Source organism: Citrus clementina, unplaced genomic scaffold, assembly GCF_000493195.1.
Source record: "Citrus clementina cultivar Clemenules unplaced genomic scaffold, Citrus_clementina_v1.0 scaffold_9, whole genome shotgun sequence".
In the NCBI taxonomy this organism is placed as follows: Eukaryota; Viridiplantae; Streptophyta; class Magnoliopsida; order Sapindales; family Rutaceae; genus Citrus; species Citrus x clementina.
The window spans coordinates 17233751-17254471 of NW_006261964.1; the positions used below are offsets into that span (position 1 = coordinate 17233751).

Consider the following 20721-nt stretch of genomic DNA (forward strand, 5'->3'; position numbering starts at 1 on the left):
GCCAACCTGTAGTTACTCTAGTGGGAATTAATTCATTATTAGCATTAGTAACTACTGTAACACCAGATTTCTTAGGAACAACTTGCACAGGGCTAACCCAAGAGTAATCTGAAATAGGATGCATCTAATAATTTGATTACTTCAGCTTTTACCACTTCTTTCATGTTAGGATTTAGCCTACGTTGCATCTCTCTAATAGGTTTAGCATTTTCTCTAAGATGAATACGATGCATGGAATCTACTGGATTAATACATTTAATTCAGCGATAGTCCATCCTATTGCCTCTTTATGCTCTTTTAGAATACCTAACAACTTACCTTTTTGCTCAAGGTCGAGGGAAGAAGAGATAATAACAGGTATGGTGTCAGATTCTCCCAAGAATGCATATTCTAGAGTGTCGGGTAGTGCTTTAAGTTCCAATTTTAATGGTGTCTCCATAGATAGGCTAATCTTCTTATCAGAATGAGTCAGTGGTTCTGACTTTGTCTTCCATTTAGTTGTGTCCATAATTTGAGGTGCATCAAATAAGACGTTGACTTCTGCAATTACACTGTCATCCTTAAAAGATACATGAGAATGAGTTAGACATACTGTTGTGCAAATTTTAATGTACTCGCAAGCGCACGAATCTATTGTAGTATAGACTAATGGTGACGAGTGTCGATCCCACAAGGATGTGTATTTTAATTGTGTGTAGAATTAATTTTGTAAATGGGTGATTGGATTTGTGGTGGAAATGATTTGGAATATGCTAAAACTTAAATTAAAATGGCGAGAATAAATTCTAAAATTGGAATTTAAATGGCGAGAATAAATTGAAGAGAATTCTATTGAAATGACGTACTTAGGTATCTGGATCCGTATCAACATGCACCATGGGCTAAATATTCCTTATTAATACCAATTAAATCATGAGGGGGAAATCCATACCTCATGAGCCACGCTCTAATCAATATAGTGCTAAGGGCTTATCGTGCCAAATAATAATAACCTTGTACTAGGGAGCCGGTGAAACCAGGGCGGTACTAGACAAGACTATTATTATTTATCGACGAGAAGTCAAAACATCCACAAAAACTAGAGGGGAAAAGAAAATAAATTTACCAAATAAAACCCATGACACATGTTGAAACTTCACTTTCAACCCAAATTTGAAAGAAAATTAGCCAATCATAATTGAACTAGGGGCAAAATAAAAATTTATTAAAATACGTAGAAAATACAAGATAGAGAGGGAATTATAGAAAATAGAGTCCAAAAATGGATTCAGAGCTATCAAATTAGGGGGGAGAGGCCCCCTTTTTATAGATACATGGAGTAAATCATGGCCATCGGATTAAAAACAGTTTGGACGCTCAGGATTGCGCCACGTCATCAGTCAACAGTACGCGGTTTGACCACGCGGATGAACAGTAACACGGTTTAACCCGGGTTGAACAGTGACGCAGTTTTGTTGAAAATAATCCTGTGTGATGCATGTACCGTACGCGAGATTTTTCGTCCACTGATATGCTGCCAAGTCACCATCAACAGTACATAAGAATTTTAGCCCAACAGGATCGTGACACCTCATCAGTCAATGCCACATTATCGGTCAATGCCACGTCATCGATTCGTCTATGTGAACAGTGTCATGAACAGTAACGTAGACAGTACCGTACACGTGAATAATACCGTACATGTGAATAGTGTTATTTTTCCTTTTATGCTCCTCCTAAGGTTTTCGACCGTCCTGAGTTCAAAAGTGATGTTCGTTTTGCCGTCTGATCTCTCGTTTATTGTGAAATGACCATGATGCCCCTAAAATACATAAAATACTTAATTAAAATCAAACACACATAATTAAATTGCAAGAAGCTTAAATACATAAAAGTAAGGGTTGTTAGTAAAACTTGAAATGTAAAATGATGATTTTCTCCTTTATAAATATACATTTTCTAACACTCAACACATACCTCTAATGGATCATCAATATGGTTAGAAATGAATAAATCTTCTACTAATTCCTCTATCAAATTTGCTTCGACAAATTCATCCTCTTCCTGTGGTTGCTTCGTAACATTAAAAATATTCAATTCCATGGTCATATTACCAAAAGATAGTTGCATGTTTCCACTCCTTCAATTGATAAAAGCATCAGCTGTAGCTAAGAAAGGACGACCTAAAATAATTGGAGTGTGTTTCTTAGGATCCTGTACATGCTGAGTATCAATAACAATAAAATCAACAGGGTAATAAAATTTATCAATCTGTATCAACATCCTCTTTAATACCACGATGTATTTTCATTGACCTATCAACAAGTTGTAAAATAATAGGAGTTGATTTTAAGTCACCTAGTCCAAGTTGCATGTAAACAGAATAAGGCAAGAGATTAGCACTAGCACCTAAATCCAATAATGCTTTATCAAACAATTGGTTCCCTATAACACATGAGACAGTAGGAGAACCAGGATCCTTAAATTTTGGTGGCATTTTACGTTGGAGTAAATTGCTAGTTTGTTAAGTTAAAAATGCCTTTTTGGTGACATGCAAATTTCTCTTTTTAGTGCATAAATCTTTTAAAAACTTAGCATATGAAGGAACTTGCTTAATAGCATTGAGTAAAGAGATGTTTATACTTACCTGCTTGAAGATTTCCATAATCTCACCTGTTGAATTCCTTTTCTTTACCTTTGTTAACCTTTGATGAAAAGGAGCCTTGGGAATGTAAGCTGGTGAGCCACTCTCTTCTGGATCCTTTGGTGATAAATCTTGTGATGGAACTGGATCTGAAGAAGTAGGCTCAGATGTCTTCTTTGTTTGAACCTCTACTTTGTTGTTAAACAATTTTTCTCTTCTCAACATCATAATAGATTTTGCTTCTTCATGCCGATGGCTTGAACTCAATTCAACTTCACGCACTCCTTTAGGATTAGGAATTGGTTGACTTGAGAATTTTCTTTTTTCTCTCTCAGCTACAGTAGTTGCTAATTAACCCAATTGATGTTCAAGCTTTAGAATAGCTTGAGTGTTTGACTGAAAAGCTTGTTGGGTTGACTGAATGAAACTTTAAAATGTATCCTCTAAAGAAGGCTTTCTTTGTTGGGGTGTAACAAATTGAGACATAGGTTGTTGGGCAGAAGGATATACTTGGTTAAGAGGGACAAATTGTTGATTGGGCAAGCTAAATTGTTGTCCTCCTTGGTTTGACAAATGTTGATTTTGCTTCCAAGAAAAATTAGGGTGATTCCTCCAATTAGGATTATATGTGGATGAATATGGACTATTGAAGGATTTTTCATACGATTGTAAGGCATGTACCTACTCAGAATAAGCCTCTGAATAGGCTGGTAATGATGGGCAATTATGTGCTGTATGAGACAAGTTAGAACAAAGAGCACAAACCTCATTAGCTATACTAGGGTGATGATTCATTGATTGGTTCAGAACTAAGGCATTTACTTTCCTAGAAAGTGTAGCTAGAGTGGATTTCACATCAAAATCATCCTTAACTTTATAGAACCCATTTCTAGGAACTTGAGATGATTTTTCCCTTTGATTTGAAAAATCCCACTATTGAGAATTCTCAAAAAGTGAATTAAAGAAATCTCATGCAGCCCCTTAATGTAAGTTCAAAAATCTCCCACCATTCATACACTCTACCATATCACGATTTGCATAATTAAACCATTATAAAAGCACTGTATAAGTCTCAATTTCTCAAAACCATGGTGGGGACACTTGAGGAGTAAATCATTGAATCTTTCCCAACACTCATAAAATTACTCATCTTCTCTTTGATAAAAATCACTTATCTCTCTCCTAAGGGCATTTGTTTTAGACATAGGGAAAAACTTGGTGAGAAACTTATTACTCAATTCATCCCATGTAGTAATAGACTCAACAAGAAGTGAATTCAACCAAGCTTTTGCTTTGCCTTTTAATGAGAAAGGGAACATACGAATACTAATTGACTCATCATTAAAATTTTGAAAACGGAATGTAGAGCATATGTCAAGAAATTTCTTAATGTGCAAATATGGCTCCTCTCTCTCTAACCCATGGGAATATGGTAAAAGTTGAATGACTGAGGGCTTAAGTTCAAAGTGTGTTGTTGTAGTTTATGGCAACACAATACAAGATGGTTGGTTGGCTGCAAGCAGTGGAAAATATTCTCTAAGGGTTTTCTCTCCTTGCACTGGTGGTAGAACTGGCAATATTCTATTTGAGTCATCCATCACTTGAGAATAACTAGCTTGACTACTATCAACTTTCGACTCCTTTTTAACCAAACGATTTGTTGAATCACGTTCCCAAACACTCATAAACTAATTAGATAAAGAAGAAAAGTAAAACAACAATAATAAAAATAAACAAAATTAAAATAAAAGAAATCAAACAACTAAACAATAAATTCAAAATAAAAAAAATTAATTTGTTTTTGTTTTTTCAATAAAAATTGAATAAATAAAATAAAAGACAACCTAAATTATAACTAGGGGAAGAATCAAATTAACCTAAATTAAACTGACTTTCTAGTACAATCCCCGACAACGGCGCCAAAAATTTGTTGTGAAAATTTTAATATACTCACAAGCGCGCGAATTTAGAGATAGAATAGTGGTAACGAGATCGACCCCACAAAGATTGTTATAAATTGAAAAGTCTAATTTAAATCTAAAATTAATATTAATCCTAATCTAGTTGAGCAAATTGAGTTTTAAAAGAAATTAAACTAATTAAACTAAGAAAACAATTAAAGTAAATAAGATTTCAATAAGACAAAAATTACCAAGGTTTTAGAATCCACCACTATTCAATTAGTAATTATCTAATTATTAATTAATCCCCAATTTTAGAGTGCCAACTCGAAGTCAATTTATGTCATCTCATGGATATAACAATTAAGCCCAAGTAATTAAATCTAATGTAGATTCTTTTTCTACTTAATAGTATGATATCTAAGAATCTCATGTAAACATATTGAATAACAAAAAATTAAAGTTTTCATAAGCACTCTATGTGAACAATTTAATGAAAAACATAAAATCAAAGATAATCATGTGTAAACTTTATAGATCCAAGCATAGATTTAATCGAATATTAATCTTAACAATCAATAATGCATGACAAAATTGATGAAAAGATTTTAATAACATCCAATTAATCATGTGAAATAAAAATCATAATCATCAAAGAACATATGTAGGGAATTAATTAAATAAAAAGAGATAATTATTTCATTAAATAAGATTTCATCCTTAACCTCAGCATAGGAAAATTAACTAGACATACTTGAATTGAATTGAGAGCAACAAAGCAAATAAAAACAGCCATGGAGAAGTGGAGAAGTCGAACTGCTGCTGCTATTCCTTTTCCTCTATGCCGAATCGCATTTGCTTCCTTTTTCTTCCTCTGGCGGCTGCCCTTCTCCGAAGCCCAAAAGCTTGCTTTTATATTACTCTTTAAAATAGGCCCCACCGACCTTGTTATTTCTTAAGCCAAAAGGCTTGGCCTTTTAATTTCCTTTGCTCTCACTCACGTGCTCACCAATTAAGCTTGCATTAGGATTCCTTTTTCCACTTATGAAAGCCAAGTGTGGGTCCCTTTAAGTTGTTTTCCATGCATTACAATAGGGGTGGGCATTTTCGGGTTCGGATCAACCCGATCGGATTTTGGGTTGATCAGGTTAGAAAAGAATTCATCCGAACTCAATCCGAAGTTGTAACCCGATCTGACCCGATCCGAATATATTCGGATCGGGTCAAATAATCGGATTAAATTCGGGTTAATTCGGATCGAGTGAAATAATCTTAATCTGCTTAATCTATTCATTAAAAACAAAACAAAAAAAAATCAATTGATACTTATAATTTAAAGCTTCCACAGACTTGATAAATTAAGCTCCAAAATTTTCCATACAAGAATTTTCCTCATTTTATTATTAACATTTAACAATACATATACTTAACAATTAACAGATAATATATAATATATTATTATATACCATCAAAACATCAAAAAAGAAAAGAATTTGGGTTTGCCGGTTCGCGGTGGAACTTGGTGATGGTGGAGGCTGCAGCAGCAGATCTGATAGCAGCGCAGCATATCCAGCAGCAGCAGATCCGGTAGATATTTAGCAACAATAGATCTGGTAGCTACAGATGTCGCGAAGCAGCAGATCCAGTCGCGGGTTAGGTGGCTGCATGCGTTGGCTGCGCTTCCTCCGTTCTCTTCTCTGCATTGGCTGCTGGCTGCCGCTTTGCTTTTGGCTTTTGCGATGTGTGTGTGTGTGTGTGTGAAGTCATGAGTGTAAGGATAAGGGCTGTGAGGATAAGGGCTGTGAAGGCAGCGAAGATTTGTTTGTGTGTGGCTGTGTGCGTGGGTTATAATTTGATTTTGCTTTTTATTTGTCAATTTTTTTTAGCCAATTGTTTTTGAGTTGTGACTTTGTATGTGCCCGTGTGTGTGGTGTCTGGTGTGTGCATGTGTGATGTGTGATGTGTTTATAGGTTTAGTGAGTTTTTTTTTTTTTTTTGCGACCCGATCACAACCCGACCGGGTTTGCAATTTTTCACCCAAACCCGAACTTTTTCGGGTCGGGTATTTTGCCCACCCCTACATTACAATGCCATGCATGTCCTGGTCACTTGAAAATTTGAAATTCTTTTTTAGTGCAAATTACTTTTGGCTTCACATGCTATAAACTCTTAATTGTGTCACGGCTTTGATTGATGCTTTCCCAAACTTGTTATTCTTTATGCACTTTTCACTCTTAATCTCCAATTAATTCCCTATTCAATAAAACAATTCAATTAATTAAAAATAACTAACAATTATATAATTAAGGGTAAAATATGTATATAAATTATGTTCATTAGGCAACAGAACTAGCTTTGCTTCTAGCCATTGTTTTCTATGGAAACTAATTGATCTTAATCTGTGACCACTTCCTGATCTCGCACACATTAACAATGCTAGTAACACTAGTGTCCTTAACTTGCTGCTTTCGTATAATCATTAACACCCTGAAAATGAATGAATCATTCTAGGCTCAATACTGGAACTTTTTCAACCTTATTACAGCTTATTTAGCAACAAATGGAGATGGAGGAGACGGCATGAATTGGAACTTATTCGAGAGAGTATGGATTACATTCTTACTTGCATCGACAATCCTCATCTTCTACACTTCATACACTTGGGTTCGTTTTTTGCGACAATGGCAAGGGCAGGAGCTAAGGCCTCCTAATCCAGGTACGTCGTCTCTCTTTTAGTGAGCATTTCATATCTATATATGGGAAATGGAGTTGCCATAATGGGAAGATGGTTTATTCCTAGTGAGAGTTTTGAAGGGATGATTGTAGGGGCAGGTAAAATGTTTTTAATTAGCATGATTTTCTTCTGCAATTACTATTTCCATTCTTCTGTTAGATCAGAGTAAGGCTTCGTTTTTAAGATTGATAGTTTGACTATGGAAAATTTTCTTTTAAAATACTTGAAAGTAGATTCATATTTTTTTTTAAATAGGGTTGGCAATTAGGTCCAGGCCCTGTGAAAGTTTGTCCAACTTGAGTAGGTCTAGGCTAGGAAAAAGGTTGCTCTCCTAATCTGATTTCTAAGATCTTCTGCCATGCGTTTTTTAGTGGTAGTATATAGGTAAGATTCAACTTCTTTTATTTTTTTATTTATTAACTACCAATCAACAATTAACTTATTTACTCAGGATATAATCAGATTAGGAAAAAATTCTGATCCCTGGGGCAAACCTGGGTCTTTAATAATTTTAGTAAATAAATTTTTAATTAAGCTATAAATTAAAAAAAATACTTAAAATAAGATGATTATTATTATTACAAAAAAAAAATTGCTCCTTTGAATGAGCCTGTCACCTCTAAGTAAATATTTGTATTTTTTTTCTTTATTCCTTTTTCTTTTCTTCTTATTATTTATTATTATAAATTAAAGTTATTTATTTTTTAGATACTAATTATGTTTATGTATTGTAATTTACATAGAAACTCAAGACCCATCTTTATTAAAAAAGATGTTAATCTGGAATGGAACGAAGAATTTAACTCTTTTAATTAAAAAATAATTTTTTAATTTAATTTAATTTTTTTAATTTGCAAAAACTCTTAACCAAGCCTACTCGGATTGTGCTTTAAATTTTTAAACCCATATCCATGATTTCATGATGCGGACCAAGCCTTAAACCCATGGGCCTGAGCTTGTCCAAACATTTTTACCCACCCCTATTTTAAAGATATTGAGTTTGCACTGTCACAAAGCTCATTTATGACTATTCATTTTAATTTTATTTGTAATGTAATTAACCACAAAAAGGAGGGCAATATATCCTCCTCTGCTTTGTCCGTACTAGGATGCATGCCCGTTCTAATATGTGACAAAGAGAATCAGAGATTTAGCAGCTTTATTTTATTATGTTTTATTTGTTATTCATCATAATAGCATGGAAATACGTTAAAAAATTGTTACTATTAAGTTGTGCAAATTAGTCGTATTGCTTGTAGGTAATTCATTTCTGAAGCAAGTGTTCTACGTTTGAGAATCAACAATATTAACAGTAAAACATTCATCAGGAGCAGTTATACAAGGTAAAAAGTTTATTTACTGCATAAATCAAACCATTATCTTAAACTGGCTATTCCAGAACCAGAACGGACACTGACTTCCACATACAAACGTAATCACCCCATCAATCAAAGCGGTATCCTATCTGGACATAATGGACACCGTTTATTGCCAGAATAGATTAAGATGGTTAAATCCATATATCTGAAGTGCAATCACCACCAGGATACCTCATCTCATGAGCTAGGGCAGGACCATCAGGTTCAGCTTCAAAGTCCACAAAAAATTTTGGATTGATAGCCATACCACCCTTCTCGGAGTTGACATCAATCTGTAACATGTGGGATCCTTTCTCCTTGAGTTCAGGATAAAATTGACAATCCCATGCACTAAAGAGCGAGTTGGTAACATAGAGCCGCTTCCCATCTAAGCTTAACTGAATCATCTGAGGTCCCCCTCTCAAACGATGCCCCTATACAAAATGAATAGAATTTTCACAAGTATATAAGACAATTGACAAAGTATCATCACATACTGAATTTTCAGATTTCCCATCGGCTGATAAGAGGCTGACACCGTAACATTATAGTTTTAAATAGAAAAATGAATATCATACAGACCTGGACCTCTGGAACATCAGACTGATATGGCTGACCATCATCTGTTACAGCCACTACAGGACTTCCTTTCCGAAACAGCCCCCCGACCCAGACTTGGCCTGTCAATACAGGATTTTTGGGATCCTCAATGTTATACTGTCGAATATCTCCATGAAGCCAGTTGGAGAAGTAAAGAAACCGATCATCAAGAGAAATCAGAAAGTCAGTAATAAGCCCTGGCATCTCAGGAAGTATCCAATTTTGCACCTTCAGAGATTTCACTGATATTGCAACCTGAAATGTTATAGCTAATTACCATATGCTGCAGATCATAGTGCAAGACAACAGAACAAAATTCAAGGCCAACCATTCACTCACACTGGCATAAACAGAGATTTACATACCTCATGATTCCATGATCCATCTTGGGTTTTGGAAAACCGAACCATGGTACTTGCTAAGGCACAACCTACAAACCCTATATCTTTAGAGGGATCATGCAAGAACCTTATCTGCATACAAGTGTGACCAAGAAAGCTTGTTCATCCATAGGCACATGTTAATTGTGAAAAATTGACTGTATATCCTGTTTACGATAATTACCTCCAGTGGTATGAGGCCTGTATTACCAAGATCTAATGTCTGTTTCAATTCACCATCCGGCCAGCTGTACACAAACAGATGCCTCCCATAAAGACCATCAGAGACATGCTGAAGGTTGAAGCCTTTGGTGAAAGCCAGGGGTGCTCCCCATGATGAGCTGATCATTGTTTTGTGTCGAGGTTGGTACCAGAAATCATAACCGAAAGCAGGACTGTGACCTGGTTTTTCCCATCTGAAAACATGTGCATGAAAAAGGGTTATACACTGTCACTTGATTAATGTGCGCTTGCTCAAAACTCAATCATATGTGAATATTTTTTATTTGCTGAACTAATGACAAAGAATATCACCGCCTCACATTATTCAAATAATTTGCAACATCACTTGCATGAATCTGTTTTTTAAGCTCAAGTTTACATTATTTAGAATAGTGAATAGCACGAAAAAAGCAAGATAGTAGCTCAAGTTTACACAAATCTATTGTTTTACCTTCCTTTCACATTGAATTCTGAGTCAAGGAGAAGAAATCCATTTCCCTCAGCATTTCCATCCTTATCTCCAAGGCATGACACCAGGATATCACCAGAAGCAAGGCAATGAGCCGTGTGAGGATAAGATAATCCTGTCTTCTGTACAATATCTGCAGGCTCAACAACTTTATGCAAAGAGGGAGCCCTTGGATTTTTTTGTGTGTCAACTACGTATATACGACCAGATCTGAAAGTAACAACGATAATTTATTTAAATTCTTTTTCTTTACAAATCTTGATGCATTTATATAATACGTGCAATGTGTTTTGATTTTCCTAGATGATGCCCTCACTTACCCCAAATGAATACAATTTATATAGGCTATGAATATTGTGCATTGGTATATCTGGTTAATGACAAACAATAACATTGATAACTACGTTAAGGAAGATAAGAAGTGAAAAAAATAGTTATATATAACAGATGGATCCTGCAAACTAAGTTATTAGAAAAAAAAAGGGAGCAAAACTTGTCAAATTAGGGGACATTTTGACCTTTCAAAATCAATCACTGTGTTTAGAGCCAAATAAGTTTTGTCTGTCAGGTAAATCTATGAAAACATTATCCTCAGTCGGAAGCGATATTCATTGACTAAAATGAATTATCAAGCATCTGAAATGATATTCAGATTTTGATATGACAAAAATAGAAGCCAAATTCTAAGTTTATTACTCATCTGGTATTCCTTACACTGAGAATTAGATGCAAGCCTGTAATATAAAGTAGATGTTGATTTCTTACACCAAAGAAGGCAAGACAAGAAAACGCCGTTGAGCAGATGAATCTCCATAGCATGAGCTACATGAATTCCATCCCGAATGATGTAGTTCATCACCAATGTATGGCACAGGGAGCCGATGAATAACTTTTGAATAAGAAGAAGAGCTAGGATCCGCATCCACTGTCGCTAGGTAATCAGGCTTCTCTCTTCCAGTACCTGCATAGAAAAATAGTAGAATCAACAGGGGAAGAAGTAACCTGGTCAGCAAGTCTGTTAATGAGCCAAATAAGTTTATATAAAGCCAGTACAAATTGAATTACAGGATCGAAACAAATAAACCAAACTTGGAGTCTACATCAATAAATCATCAAGAAGCATGATTTATAACTCTAATATAACTTCGAAATCGAAACACATCGTTTTCACCTAACCATCAATCTCACTGTCAAAACTGGAAAAATATAGAAACAGCTTTTCTTTCATCCAGATAAATCTGAATAAAAATAATTTACAATTTTCAGTTAAAATTTTAGCTTTATACGGCTCTAATCTCTTGTAACCCTTTTCCACAAGATTTCTTTATGGTACTATAACTTTTCAAATACTTTCATTTTCTTTTTTCATACAGACGGTAAGTCAGATTTAACATAGATGTCTCTAAAATTAATTAAAAAAATGTAAGTGAATATCCAAAAAATTGTTTATAGGCATCTAGGAAAATCTCGCCATCTGGGTCTCGCGAATTGAATTGCATAGCTAAGTTTTAAAGTATTGCTTCACTGAACACGTGCAAAATAATATTAATAGTAATTCTAAATTATAAATAAGAAGATGTACCAGTGTAAAGACAAGTGACATAGAGAAGTTTCTCTCTAGGACCAGACATGGCATCGAGTGGAGTTGCATACCCAGGCCCTTTCGCGCAGCAACCATGCCCATTATTGCTCGACCGGTGTTCAGCCACCACAGTATCAGTTGCCATTTCTTACAAGAAAAAAAACACAGACAGAACAACACAAAGACTTTGAAGAAAGATCAAGATAGGAAGCGAATGGCTGATAAGAACGCAATCACACGCTGATGCAAGAGCTGCACGAGATTTTATATCTTATAACTGACACATGGGATTTTTTTTTTTTTTTTTTTTTAACGGACAGTGAAGAAGTTACGTCCAGAGTTGGCATTTCCATTGTTAACGTCGTTTGGATGTGGTCAGCTTCCTTGGCTTTATCCTGATGTCTAGATGGGATGTATCGATTTCTGCGCTATAATACCCTTATGGGGAAAAAAACGATCTCGTCGTCGTCTTTCTATTTCTCATGTGCTAATCAAGGGCTGATTATTTAACACGTGTCAAATATATGGGCGTTAACTGATCTGATGGGATCTTATCTCTAGCGTGTCTGAGTTAATGGGACCTACTCTCAACGTGGTAGTCGATGTGTCATAGTTTTTGGATCAAATAATAATACTTGGCGGGAGTCTAGGTCTATGGCTCTGTGCTGTGAGATAAGAGATGTTGAAATTTGGTCAATTGTGATTGTTTGACGATTCTGACGGTGATTGCTAATTGGTGACTGAGAATGCGTTTGAGATTGAGGTACTGTAGCTTTTAAGCTATAGTTGTTGTAAAAAAAAAATTATAATTATGAAATAAAAATTAATAATATATAGTAAATATAAAATTTAAATAATAATTTTGATAAAATTATTAAAGATATAATAAATTTTATATTATACAAGTGAAAAATTATAACAATATAGCTTAAAAATTACAACAGTTAGTGTTTACCAAACACTTTAGTGCTGTAACTTTTAAGTTACAACTGCCCAACCTTAATCCCAAACGCACTCTGAAATTTCGGAGAAAAATTGAGGTTAGACCCGCCAGCCACACATCGGCAGTGGGTCAATAAGCGGTGTTTTATTATATGACAATAGGATTTCACTAATTTTTTAAAATTAGATTTAGTAGGTTATAAAGTAAAATAATACAAGATCTATTATTCTAACAAAGCGTCATTGGATTAATCTTGTGGAAACGGTAGACGGATCTCACGCTGAGTTTTTCTGTTTTTTTTAATCAAATTTAGATGTTCACCCAAAAGCTTAATGCACTGCATTTACTAGGTTGGTGCCATGAACATTCTAGCTTTTTATGATCGCTTTTTATTCCCTTTCATAAAAAAATATGAAACATGGGTGAATATCTTTTCAAGGGAGTAAATTTCTAAACTACACTTATTACAGGTCTAATATATCGCTTCCGACTGAGGATATATATATATATATATATATATATATGTATGTATGTATGTATGTATAAAAGTAGTTAGATTTTCATTGCACTCTAAACTATTATTTATTTATAGATTGTAACAAAAATCAACATCACCATAAACCACTAAAATAAACAAGCAGAATTAGGGATGATAAGATCTTTTACGTATTTGTGCCCCATCTTAAATGAGAAAAATTTTGAATAATTTTTAAGAAATGAGGTGGGGAATATAGGAAAAATAATCTTCATATTCTTAATAGGATGATGTTTGATTTTGTATTCCCACCTCAATCCCATTTTTTATTTCTTATTTAATAATTTTTGTTTCATCAATTTACAATGTTGGTTAATAAATATTCTGTTTATTTTTACCTAATATAAATAGGCTATAACTAAAAAAAGTCTTACACGATAATTCTTATTATTCAATCTTAAAACATTGTTATATTTTCTTTTTTCTTTTAAGATGTTCTTTTCAAATATTTTTCAATTTTGATATTATTTCAAGATATTGTTTCAAACTTTAAGAGTTTTTTTTTTATAAATAATTTAGATACTTTATAACATGGTGATGATTTTATTTAAATATCTAATTTTTAATTTACTGAAATCATATTTTCATATTTATTGTAAAATAAGTAAATGGAAAATGGGGTAAGAATGGAGAAATTATTCCTCACATGAGAATTTCTTATTCCTACCACACTAAATTTATTAGAGAATGGGGTACAGAATATAAGCGAAATTTTTAATTTGGTCGGATAGGCCTCCCCACCCTCACCCTACCCTCCCCACCCTCACCCTATCCCATCGCCATCTCTAAACAGCACAATTTCCGGCAGCAACCAGCACTTCGCCCTTCCAATTTCGAACAAAAGCTCCCAAGTCTGTCCAATTCTCGTTGAGTTTATAGCTTTAAACAGCCTTCTGTAGGCAGTTCCCCAACGAGAAAAAAATCCTAAAAAGTATTCAACTCGTGTGTCTCCTGCAGCTACAACATCACTTGTATAACAAGCCTAAATGTCTCTGAAAAATTTCAGCCCTGCATAAAATACTTTTTGAGGATCTTACGTTACCTTTTCTGAAAGAGCATAATTTCTACTGGTCCAAAGTGACCATAACACTGTGAGGCCATGACAAGAAGCTCCAGCTCAAATTTTGACAAAATTGAAATTACATACATTATTATTAAACTCCACAAATAGAAATTTTCAACCTTTCTCAACAATGCAGCAGAAAGAGATAAACACCATATCTAAAAGAATTCAATACTGTTTTATTTTTCCTGCAGAGCAAAAAGTTTTAGAAAACAGTTTCTTGAGTACAATTCTAAAATCTAGTTAATGTTACATAACAAAGACAAATAAGAGAAACTATACCAGCACAATAATATAATATAATCTATCTTAATCTTTGTCATATTGTCAAGTGTACAATGAACAAGGTCAAGCCTTTTATTATAGAGGTACAACCATAATGAGGTAAGTAGTGGATCATAAGGTAAAAGGGATAATAAGTTTAATTTATCCCAGGAATTTAAAAGGGAGTGCAGTCAAAATGTGTAAGAATGGTTGGATAGAAGCATCAAATATGGATTTAGAAATTTAATCTTTGGGAATGCCATAATCCAACAGATGTGAGCAGGAAGTTCAGATCCTAAATGAACCATGAGGGACACTAGACAACCCCCAAGTCTGCCATGCTAAACAATCCATTACTAGGATAATGAATATCCTGGCAACTGACAACAAAATTATATAATTACCAAAAGTCATTGCATGAACATTTCCCATCCTTGAAATGATGATATCTGGTGGCATCCCGGACAACAATTTCCCTCTTTGTGATATTGCTAATCATTTTCATAACGATATGACAATCTCCACAAACACGAAGGTTTTTCACTACCCTTAAGACAGTCCCTGGAACAGACTTCAGCAGCCCATATGCCACAGCCAACCGCTCACTATGCCAAAACAGCTGCCTTTCCTTCTCTTTCTGTTCCATATCGTGCAATACAGAGCTTGTATCAGGAACATAACCCCTTCTTTTCATTTCGGCATCTAACTCTGTTAACAGTTCGAATATCTCATCCTTCAAAGGATGAGATGTCTCTCCTGCATAAAAAATATGGCTTCCTTTTCCAAATTCAATGTAACTATATCCAGGCTCCTTTTTAACTTCCATAACTGACATTAATTTTCTCACTTTGGATACATGCTGCCACATAGCAGCACTGGCATAAACATTTGATAACAGTATGTAGCTTGAAGGATCTTCAGGTTTTAAACTCAGCAGATGATTAGCAACTCTTGTTCCCATTTCAGTGTTTCGATGGTGCTTGCAAGCACTTAATAATGCCGCCCAAGTTGGTTCATCAGGCTCAAATGGCATTGCTTTTATGAGATTCTCAGCTTCATCAAGATGCCCAGATCGACTGAGAAGATCCAATAAGCATGTATAATGCTGCAAGGAGGGTGTAATCCCATAATCCTCAATCATAGATTTAAAAAGTTTACGTCCTTTGCCAACCAATCCTACATGACTACAGGCATAAATCAGTCCAACAAAGGTTACTTCGTTTGGCTTAACTCCAGCTGAAACCATCTCATCATATAAGGCCAGCGTTTCTTCAGCTTGCCCATGCTGAGCTGTCCCAACTATAATTGAAGTCCATGAAACCACATCTTTTCTTCTCATTCTTCCAAAAATGTCTTTCGCTGCAATTATATCACTACATTTTGCATACATATCCACAATTGCATTGCTTATAAACAAGCAAGATTCATAGCCAAGGGCTATAACAAGGCCATGAATCTGCTTTCCAAGCTCTAACACTGCAAAATTAGCACAAGCACCAACAATGCTTGAAAGAACTAAAGGGTCTACTATATCCACACCTTCTCTTCTCATTTCAATAAATGAATCAAACGCATCAATCTCATTCCTACTTTGCACTAGTCCAGAAACCAAAGCAGTCCAAAGAAACAGGTTTCTTACTGGAGCTTGCTCAAAAATCTTCATAGCATCCTTTTTCCTTCCACTTCTAGCATACGCAGAAAGCATGGCAGTCCAGGAAACCGAGTTTTTCAACTTGATTGAATCAAAAACCGCGCGAGCATTATTGGGTAATCCACATTTCGCATACATGTCAACCAAAGATGATTTAACAACATCGTCATCACAAAACGGAGATAGCACGAAACAGGCATGCACTTGCTTGCCTAGCCTAGTAGTACCTAGGCTACCGCATGCCTTGACGAGGCTAGCAAACACGAAATGGTCAGGCTGCAACTTATCGAGGGCAAGCATGGTGGAGAAGATGGAGATAGTTTTCTGGGGGAGGTTTGCTTGGTTGTATGCTGTAAGAATCGATGCCCATGAGACGTGGTCTCTTTGTGGCATTTCCTCCAACAGGTGGTGTGCATATTGAACAAGATCGCATTTGCCGTAAGCATCGATCAGGGTATTGGGTAGAGGGCCGTATTGATGAAGACCGAGTTTGATGATTTGGGCATGCAATGTTTTGACTGTTAGTGCAATTTGGTGTCTGGCACAGACTCTGAGTCGGTGAAGATAGTGAGAAATTTGCATTCATCAGCTTGCGTTTTTGTACCAAATTTTAATGGGAAACGACCTCACATAACAACTATGGAATAATAATGCCGATACCCATCAAAATATTCAGTGGTTCTATATATTTAATAAATTTATTCATAAAATTTAAAATTTTATCTTTTGTTTTATGAAGTCATTGTATATCTAATATACTCTTATTAAAATATAATTTTTTTTAGGCAAATGATATGTTACAATTAATGTAACATACACACTCAACAACAACCACACAAATTGTGTGGGCTCATTATTTGTGTGGTTGTTGTTGAGTGTGTATGTTACATTAATTGTAACATAGGGGCTCCCTTTTTTTTATATTATTGTTTCTTAATAGTTCATAAAATAAAAAAGATGAAAAATTTTCTTTTACCACGAATTCATGGCATGAACTTACTTTCATTTTCATCAGTTTAGATACCCTACACAGCTGCCTACGAGAAAGATTTGATGACTTGGCTTACCATCTAGGGTCCGCCTACCGTGCAACAGTTACACGGTACCCACTTTTTGTCTTTTTTCAACTCAGCCAATGGATCAATGGCTAAAGTCTTCAACGGCCAGGATGTGTTCAATTGGTTATTAACACTTAAGTCCCTACTGTTTATTACAAAATCATAAAAGCTAAAAGTTTTAAATATTCACTTACATAATTTCTGTTGTTTTAAATTTTTTAAAGTTTGATCCATTGACTTAATTTGATCATAAAAATGATTGATGGTGTAAATATAATAATGTAATATCACATAAAATTTTTAAACACATGAAAATTTGATAAATGTAAATAATATTTTTTGTTATATAATATATATTTAATGTAAAATAAATAAATTGAATATGTTTTAAGAACATAGGTTATTAACCTTGATACTTTAGAAAATTATAAAATAAAAAAGGTCAAATTTTAAAATAAGAAACATGTAAAAAGTCTTAGGTTGTAAAATTTTATTATTTTAATATTACAAAACTTTACTTTTTTATTACATGTTTGTTTTTAGCATTAGTTGACATGTTAGTTTATTTATACATATAATATGTTAATTTACCTATAAAATATCAATATATATATAGCCCAACAAAGTTATAGAAAGATAAATAAAGAATAATATAAAAGGAAGTTAGTTTATTTTTTTAAGAATATTTCAAAAGCATTTGAGCTTCATGTTTCTTGAGAATTATCATTTTTTAAAGATATTTGAGCTTGTGAATCTTGCTGTAATGATAATTTATTATTTATTCTTGATTAAAAATAATTGAATAGTAAATTTATTGATTTCCAAATGCTCTTTTAAATATAGGGTAGTTACTTAATTTTTATTGTATTAGCCTAAACTTTGTGATGATAGCTAATCAACCATTGCAAAAGTTCTACTACGATTATCTTTACTTTCTCTATATCCCTCTAGACCATCTTCACTCAAAAAGTTAAAGGTCCGTTTGACACACTATAATATATTATATTGTATTATATTATGTAATGCACATGTATTATATTATATTATATTACATTAGCAGTATATTATAATAATTATTATAAAATTACACAATGTTTGGTAATTGGTATTATCCTGTACTGCATTAATTTTGTACTAATATTAAACAAATTATTTAAAATTATTATTAATTATATTAAATTATTATTTTCATATTAATTATTTTTAAATAAATATAATATGATATAATAAAATAATATTATAGTATAATTATTTTTATATTTTTAGTTATTACAATAAAAAATAAAAAAAATAATTAAAATATATTTAATGCTTAATTAAGGCAAAATAATAATAATGATAGTGTTATTACTTAAAAGTCAAAACAAAAAAAAATTATAAAGTTTAATGATGATGACGACGGCAATGACGACATTAATATTTATATAATAATTAGAATAATAAGATTAATAAATTTTATTAATATTAATAAAATAATATTAACAATAATTAATAATAAATTTAATATATTTTAATAATAGTGACAATAATAAAATCAATAAATAATAATAATAATAATAACTAATTAAAGCAATCATAACAATTAAAATAATAAATTTTAATAATGTTAATATTAATATAATAATAATGACATTAATAAATAATAATAATAACAGTTAATTTTTTTTCAAAAGTCATTTTATGATTTTATCCAAAGAAAAGGACCTATATATAAAAATTTGAACTCATAGTATTTATTTAGTTTTCTTATAAAATATAGGGTAGTGTAGTGTGATTTTTGGAAAAAGACAAGATTCAGGTAGTGTTTACTTTTTGGAGTGGGAGTGTGGAGTGTGGAGTGTGGATTCCTCCAATTCCAGTGTTTACTTACTTTAAAAAAGGGGAGAGTGGGAGTGGGAATCCGTGGGTCCCACCCAATTTTGGAGTGGGGAGTGGGATTCCCACTCCTATGGGGAGAGGTGGGAGTGGGAATCCACTCCCCCCTCTTCCCATTTTATCCTTATAAAAATAAATAAATAAATAATATTTAATAAAATAAATAAATAATATTTAATAAAATAAATAAATAATATTTAATAAAATAAATAATATCATATTTAATAAAATAAATAATATCATATTTATTAAAAATAATAATTATATCATATTTATTAAAAATAATAATTATATCATATTTATTTAATAAAATAAATATTATATTTAAATTAATAATATTAAACATTAATTTTAATAAATATTAATTAATTAACTATTTAATAATAATAAATATTTTATTCTAAAAAAATATTAATTTTTTACTATATTATCAATAATAATATTTCATTTGTGTTGCTATTATTAATAATTTTTATTCACATAATCTAAATTAAAATTAATAAAAAATTATGATTTACATAATTAAGAATATTAGTAATTATTATTAATTTATAAATATAATAAAATATTTATTTTATTTTTCAAATATATTTTTTATTAATTTTTTAATTACAAATTATAATTCTGTACATAAGGATAAAATTGTAATTTAAAATAATTTACTCCCAGACAAAGTAAACAAATAATTAGGATTCTGATTGACAATCCATAATTTTATTTAGTCTAAGTAAACACCCTACTCCCACTCCCACTCCACACTCCTAATCCAAGGATTCCCACTTCTCAGGATTCTCACTCCAATCCAAAAAGTAAACGCAGCATCAGTGATATCGTGCAACTGTTGCACGGTAGCCTGACCCATCTATCTATTACTAGCGAAGCACGGGGAATGTAAGTTATTAAATTTTGACATATGATTAGCGTACAAAACAAAAATATAACTGCTCATGAATTAGGGTTATTTTCTTTTGGAGAAGAATAGAAGATGATTTGGTTTTGAAAGATAGTTGTAAAGAGTACTTTAATTAAAAAAAAAAATCTTATCCTTTAAGTATTTTATTTTACGGTAATTGAGTAATAATTTTTTAAATTAAACAATAGGTTTAGAGTGTATTTTTGTACTATAATCAACTATCATAACAACAATAATACCCTCAATTTACTAAATTAACCCTGAAAGAAAATAAAAATTAATGTATTAGGGTTAATTTAATAAATTAATATCTATTAAGATTAACAACATAATATCTTGGGATATTTTTCAAAATATGTGACTACACGAAAACTAAAAATATTGAAACTAAACAATCATTTCATTTACCAAAAAGGAAAATAAAAACCTCACCCTTCAAATAATAGTTATAAAATAAACGAAACAAGAAAAAATATAAGTGTGTAACAAATAACAAGATGGTGCTAGATTTAGAAATTAAAGTAACTGTCATTGCTATAGCCATATATTG

General features: G+C 32.7%; 2 protein-coding genes and 1 non-coding gene across 3 annotated transcripts; 1 reads left to right on the forward strand and 2 right to left on the reverse strand.

Moving 5' to 3' along the window:
* Nucleotides 1-3706: 3706 nt before the first annotated feature.
* On the forward strand, nt 3707-3813 carry LOC112101614. Its single transcript, XR_002907639.1, has one exon. It is a non-coding gene; the product is annotated as a small nucleolar RNA R71 (small nucleolar RNA).
* A 4692-nt stretch (nt 3814-8505) lies between these two features.
* LOC18031978 (selenium-binding protein 2) lies at nt 8506-12162 on the reverse strand. The gene is made up of 7 exons (XM_006420970.2): nt 11870-12162; nt 11053-11248; nt 10270-10497; nt 9781-10012; nt 9582-9689; nt 9199-9471; nt 8506-9050 (listed from the first exon to the last, which is right to left on the reverse strand). Exons 1-7 carry the CDS (start codon nt 12012-12014, stop codon nt 8769-8771), a joined length of 1464 nt encoding a protein of 487 aa, XP_006421033.1. The 5' UTR covers nt 12015-12162; the 3' UTR covers nt 8506-8768.
* Nucleotides 12163-14664: 2502 nt separating this feature from the next.
* LOC18032797 (pentatricopeptide repeat-containing protein At4g14050, mitochondrial) lies at nt 14665-17001 on the reverse strand. Its single transcript, XM_006420971.2, has one exon. It carries the CDS (start codon nt 16905-16907, stop codon nt 15075-15077), a length of 1833 nt encoding a protein of 610 aa, XP_006421034.1. The 5' UTR covers nt 16908-17001; the 3' UTR covers nt 14665-15074.
* Between the last annotated feature and the right edge of the window lie 3720 nt (nt 17002-20721).

Excerpts from the sequence above, each read along its gene's own strand:
- LOC18032797 (XM_006420971.2), bottom strand. The coding sequence starts at position 16,907 with ATGCAAATTTCTCACTATCTTCACCGACTCAGAGTCTGTGCCAGACAC.
- LOC18031978 (XM_006420970.2), bottom strand. The coding sequence starts at position 12,014 with ATGGCAACTGATACTGTGGTGGCTGAACACCGGTCGAGCAATAATGGG. Across the intron at positions 10,013-10,269 it reads GAATTCAATGTGAAAGGAAG|ATGGGAAAAACCAGGTCACA; the intron begins GTAAAACAATAG and ends ACATGTTTTCAG. Across the intron at positions 9,472-9,581 it reads ATGGATCATGGAATCATGAG|GTTGCAATATCAGTGAAATC; the intron begins GTATGTAAATCT and ends ATAACATTTCAG.